The 5,828-nt window shown below is 52.1% G+C and overlaps 1 protein-coding gene across 6 annotated transcripts in view; it reads left to right on the forward strand.

Moving 5' to 3' along the window:
* Positions 1–5,828, forward strand: part of TVP23A (trans-golgi network vesicle protein 23 homolog A) — a 43,919-nt gene that overhangs the window by 18,773 nt on the left and 19,318 nt on the right. For 5 of the 6 annotated variants that reach the window (XM_058286473.2, XM_071211367.1, XM_071211366.1 and 2 more), the window contains 3 exons: positions 1,966–2,027; positions 2,893–2,978; positions 4,994–5,138. In XM_058286473.2, coding sequence (XP_058142456.1) covers positions 1,966–2,027; positions 2,893–2,978; positions 4,994–5,138 — 293 coding nt within the window. The remainder of the gene's footprint in view (positions 1–1,965; positions 2,028–2,892; positions 2,979–4,993; positions 5,139–5,828) is intronic. The other variant, XM_058286474.2, reaches the window with a different exon arrangement.

A 5,828-nucleotide genomic window follows, 5' to 3' on the forward strand; every position in this document is an offset into this window, starting at 1 on the left:
CAGTCTTCTCCCCCCACGTGAAACCTGCTTGGGAAGGTTGTGGGCAGGGGGACGCATGTGGCTGTGGGATGTGGCACTCCCCAGTTTTATTCTTTTTTATTGAGTGTCTAGACAGAGGCCCCACCTGTGCCCATCCAGTTTATAGTCTTTGCTTCTTACATGCAGCAGTTTTAGGGCTACTTCCAAAGGATTTTCTTTGGTCAATGGCTTTGATCAGGCAGACTGTTTTTCTTTAAAGAACGTGTTTTAAAAATTGAGATGTATGGTACATACAGTAAAGTACGCTGAGCTCAAACGTAGATTTCCATGCATTTTTTTTTTTGAAGTAGCGGAGATTGAACCCGGGACCTCGTACATGTGGAGCAGGTGCTCAACCACTGAGCTGTGCCTACTCCCCACCGTGCAGTTATTACAATTACTATTACTAAAGATCCATGTGTCCTTTTTTTTTTTTTTAAAGATTTATTTTATTATTTCTCTCCCCTTCCCCCCCCCACCCCGGTTGTCTGCTCTCTGTGTCTATTTGCTGCGTGTTCTTTATCCGCTTCTGTTGTTGTCAGCGGCATGGGAATCTGTGTTTCTTTTTGTTGTGTCACTTCTCCGTGTGTGTGGCGCCATTCCTGGGCAGGCTGCACTTTCTTTCGCGCTGGGTGGCTCTCCTTACGGGGCGCACTCCTTGCGCGCGGGGCTCCCCTATGCGGGGACACCCCTGCGTGGCAGGGCACTCCTCGTGCGCATCAGCACTGCGCACGGGCCAGCTGCACACGGGTCAAGGAGGCCCGGGGTTTGAACCGCGGACCTCCCATGTGGTAGACGGACGCCCTAACCACTGGGCCACGTCTGCCGCCGATCCAGGTGTTCTTACACGTGGGTACACCAGGGGCAAGAGATGGAGCACTGCCTGCAGCCGGAAGGTGCCTTCGTGTCCTTCTCAGTCACTACTCCGCTCACACGCTCCCAGAGGGACCCAACGTCCTGACTTGAGCACAGTCAGGCAGCTCCCACGCCACTTTTGGAAGCAGATTTTGGGGTGCCGGGACAGAAAGGGGCATTTGGCTTCCTTTTGCTTTCTTTTGAATGGCGCCAAGTTTCACCACCAGATTTGTCCCCACTTGTCTGGGGCAGGGACGAGCACCCTTGCTGTACGGGGCTGGAGAGGACCTGTTTTTGGCTCTGCGAGCCAGTAAGGAAGTGAGCGTGACTGTGTTCCGTAAGAATAATTCTATTGACAAGAACAGGTGACGGGCCCGGTGTGGCCTGCGGGCTGTACTGGGCCAGCCCTGTTACAGGGTGCCGATGGCCTTGTGGGACTCCCGCATCCACGGGTCCTGGGGCAGGGCTGGCCTTGCCAGCATGGTAAGGCTTCCTCAGGTGGTTCAGGCACGTTCCAAGTTGAGAACTTACTAGGCTTCCCTCCGGAGTGGAAGACGAGGGCTCTCGGAGGCTCAGAACTGTGTACACAAATTCACAGAGAGAGGGAACTTTTTTTAAAAAGCCCATTGAGAGTCTCCCCGTCGTGACAGCACTTTAATGGACTAATTTCATTTCCCCCTTTCAGCATCTGTGTGGCTTTTCCCTCCTCCTCCCGTGGAGGTAACTGGCTTCGACTGGGCAGGGTGGCGCGGGAGTGTTGCATGCTGGCGGAGAACCCGACCCGGTGAAGCTGAGGACGAAGACGGTTCACCAATGGTGGCGAAAGGCTCTGGGAGACTATGAAAGGATCGCTAGTCTTGGGGGCTCCCCACAAAGATGGAAAGTGGGCCCCTGGGAGGAGAGCTGGAAAGCTGCGGTCGAGGGGGGATTTCACAGCTTGGCGCCTTGGAGGTGGGGCCTTTTGACTGACGCTGGGGCCGCGACAATAACCACCACTGACAATATGGAGCATGGCATGTGCATCCAGCACTTTCCGTGGACCCCCTTTATTTCCCCTATGAGGTGGCTAATGCTGGTATTCCCATTTCACAGAAGAGGAAACTGAGGCATCGAGAGGTTCCGGAACTCAGGGAAGGCCGTGGAGCTACTCAGAGGTAGGAACAGGATTTGAACCCCGGCAGTCTCGTGGTCCAGCCCGCCTGCGGTAGCGTGGCGCCAACTACGATAAGCGTGGCGCCAACTATGATAAGCGTCCAGCGGATGACGCGGGTTGGTCAGATTCCCAGGGCAAGAGCAGACCCCGCCGGGCCGCCCTCGCTGCAGACACCAGTCCTGGCTCTCCCCTCACCCCCGCAGGCTCGCTCCTTTGCTGGAACTACTTGCAGAACTCAGGACAGTGCCCTTCTGCAATGACAGTTTTATTATACCAAAAAGTAGGTGAATAAGAAGGAGCCAAAAGAAGAGATGCATAAGGCGAGGCCTGTGGGGCCCTGGAGTCAGGACATATCCCCCCCCGGGCACCCCGATACATAGTGCCCAAAAGGGATGCTCACCTGAGCTGCGGGGCCCAGAGTTTATATGGGGGAGTCACTGCGTCACGTGACTCAAGGCCACATGGCTGAGTGCCATCCCCGCCCCGTGCCCTCCAGGAGGCTGGTCGACTTGGCTCAGAGCTCCATCTGCCTGGGGCAGCCAGCCTCCCCGCTCCCAGACCACCCACGGGGCTGGTGCCACCTGAGTCATCTCTTTAGCCTGCACTCGCAGGTGTGGGTCAGGGGCCTGCCAGGAATGACGGGCACTCCCTAGCATTTGGGAAGTGTCAAGTAGTAGGAGCTGGGGACCCAGGCTGGGCAGGTCCAGGGGTGGGTGGAATGAGGGTTTGGAGGGTTGCCAGAGGGCGTGGCAAAGTGCAGAAAACAGGAATAAAGCGACAGAGTGCTGGAGGCAGCCCCCCAGGGACCTGTCTGCGTGCCTCAGCCTTGCGTGAATACTAACGATACCTTTCATTTACGCTGTAAGGAAACAGTTAACGGGAACCCTCCAACAGCTGGAATGTTTTCTGCATTTTATTTCAGGAAAACCACAGCCAAAAAGAAAAAAAAAAGGTGGGTGGGGGAAAGAATTGGAGGGAGGGCTGGGAATTTGTTTGGACTTAACCGAGGTTTTACCATTGCACACTCAGACCCTTCTCCTTCGCCTTTTACATTAATATTCTACAAGGACTGGTGTTCCCCAGTGAACACCAGTGAATCTTATTATGAGGTTCAATTCAACAAATATTTACCAAGACGCTTAAACTCCAGGTGCTTGCTATTGGGGTACACTGCTATCTAGGCCGTGGTCTCTGTCCTTAAGGAACTTTCAGCCACTGGACCAAGATTTATCTTCGGGATGAAGGTGCAAGTTGCGTTAAGTTGGAAGATTCTCAGTAAGGTTTACAGCTAAAAGGGTATTCAGTGTCCCTTTGCATTGATGTGAGTCTCATCTTCTGGAACATTCAGTCATATCTAATCCCTAATCGCTGGACACCAGCGTCTGAAGGGCACAGGTGAGACCTGTTCTGGTGAAGAGCTGGGGTGTTGGCACAACCCCTTCGCCTTCCTTTAGAACATCAGGAGCAAAAGCTAAAAAGCCACTGTGAACTCCACATCTGAATCTTAATTAACATTTCTTTGGACGTCAGAAACCCAATTCTGGGAGCAACTGTGGCTCAAGCAGGTGAGCGCCCGCTTCCCACATGGGAGGTCCCGGGTTTGGTTTCAGTGCCTCCTAAAAAAAACCAAAACAAAAAAACCAACTCGGGGAACCAATGTGGCTCAGTGGTTGAGCGCCAATTCCCACATACGAGGTCCCGGGTTCTATCCCTGGCCCCCGGTACCTTAAAAAAAAAAAATTTTTTTTTTTTTTTAAAGAAACGCAATTCTGCAGAATCCTAGGGTTTGTTCACTCTGCCCACCTTTCTTCTTTGGAAGAATAAGCAGGCTCTTTCCTTCTCTCCTGCACATCTGCCATCTACCTCTTCTATCGCCCCATTCCATCTCTCTTCTTTAAAAAGCCCCTGGAATTTTGTCACTTGAATCCAGGGGTTGCAAGTTGGCAGCTCATGGGCCAGCGTGAAACACTGCCTGTGATATTTTATTAAAGTATTTCAATTAATCGCCGTCACTTAAGAATCAGTTTCCTTGACAAGCTGGGTTTCTGGCTTCTGGGACAAGTATCAGAAGAGGCAGGATCGGGTCAGTTTGAAAGGTCTGGTGCTGTGTAAAGCCGTGTGCCCTCGTGGAGGCCTGCCCCGCGCTTCCCGGCGCCTCCCTGACACTCGGGTGGCACTTTAATTGCTCCTTGTCATCAGGCTGGCTCTGCTGCTTTCTTGATGGCGGTTGAGTCTCTCTACCTGTGCTCTATCAAACGTGGGGTACCAAAGAAACAGAACGCCCCGCATGTCTTCTCCCGGGCCGCGTCACGCTTGCTGTCGCCTGCCTAACCCTCAGAGGCATTTGCTATCGGTTCTAGACAGATCTTTGTGAGTGATTTGCCCTTTTGTCCATCAGCTTTCACACTCATTTAAAAAGCAGCTGATGGAGGATGATGAGTGGGGTCCCTTTGGCTCACTCTCTTCCCTCTGGGCAGGTTCATGACAGTGAACAAAAGCCATCTTCCCCAAGAGTGACTTCCAGTGTTGAAGGGCCACTCAGAGGGGCGGCGGAGGCAAGCTGCAGTTCCCACCGCAAGAGCCTCTCCCTCCAGGTGGCGTGAGGCTGCTGCATGGTTGCTAGTGGAATACCCCAACCTTTATCTTTAGGGAACTGGTCATTCCTGCTGCTAGGTGACAAGGTGGCGGTTTTGGTCACATTTTACTTCCAAGGTGATGGTGTTTCAGGAGAGGGCAAGTGATATTTATAATCTAATGAGGGGAAAGTACTGGATTCTTCGAGGGAGAGGGGAAAAATTGCTAGCTACTAATGATGCCTGCTGTTAGTGGTTTCCTCCAAGCCGCAGGCTGATGACGATGCACCGGGGCGAGCAGGGTGCTAAAGCATCGAGAGATCTGGACAACGGCATGAGGACAGTGAGGGTCACTTTGGCCCTTGGAGTGAGGGGTTTTCTGGATGTCTCCTAGGCACCCCTTGGCCACCTTTTTCCACCTGTTCTTCCGAGTGAGTGCGATCGTCACCTACGTGTGCTGTGACTGGTTCAGCAAAAGCTTTGTGGGCTGCTTTGTCACTGTGCTTCTCCTCCTGTCCTTTGACTTCTGGTCTGTTAAGGTAAGGCCCCTGGGGATCTAAGCCCCCCTCAATCAGAAGCAGAGCGGACATCGCCATCCCCAAATCCTCGAGATTAAGGAATGAACACCATAAGGGGTCATGCAACTGTGGACAAAAGTAGACTCATGGTGATTCCAGCAGTGGAAGAGCTTGTATCATTGCTATAAATGCAGTGGTCACCAGAGGTTCTGAGGGAGGGAGAGGGAAGAAGAGGTGGAACACGGGGCATTCTGGGAACACTGGAATTGTTCTGCATGGTATTGCCATGGTGGATACAGGCCACTGTACATCTTATCAAAACCTATAAAATCATGTGGTGCAAAGGGTAAGCCATAGGTAAACTGTAGATCATGCTTAGCAGCAGTGCTTCAATATGCGTCCATCCATTGTATCCAATGTGCCACACAATGAAAGGTGTTATTAATAGGGGAAAATATGAGAGGGAAGGGTGGGGAATATGGGAATCCCCTATATTTTCGATGTAATCTAAAACTTCTTTAAAAATAACAAGAAAAAGAAAAGGGAAGGTCCCTGGACACCTGTGAGGCCACCGCTGCAGAACACGTGGGCTCTGTTTCTGGGTGTTGATGCTCTGGACTCATGGGGCTAGAGAAAGGGCAACAGATTTGGGACCAAGAGGTATTTTGGTTTAAACTGCTGATTCATACTTAAGAATATTGAGCCAGTGTC

The sequence above is a fragment of the Dasypus novemcinctus genome, chromosome 23 (assembly GCF_030445035.2).
Source record: "Dasypus novemcinctus isolate mDasNov1 chromosome 23, mDasNov1.1.hap2, whole genome shotgun sequence".
Classification (NCBI taxonomy): domain Eukaryota; kingdom Metazoa; phylum Chordata; class Mammalia; order Cingulata; family Dasypodidae; genus Dasypus; species Dasypus novemcinctus.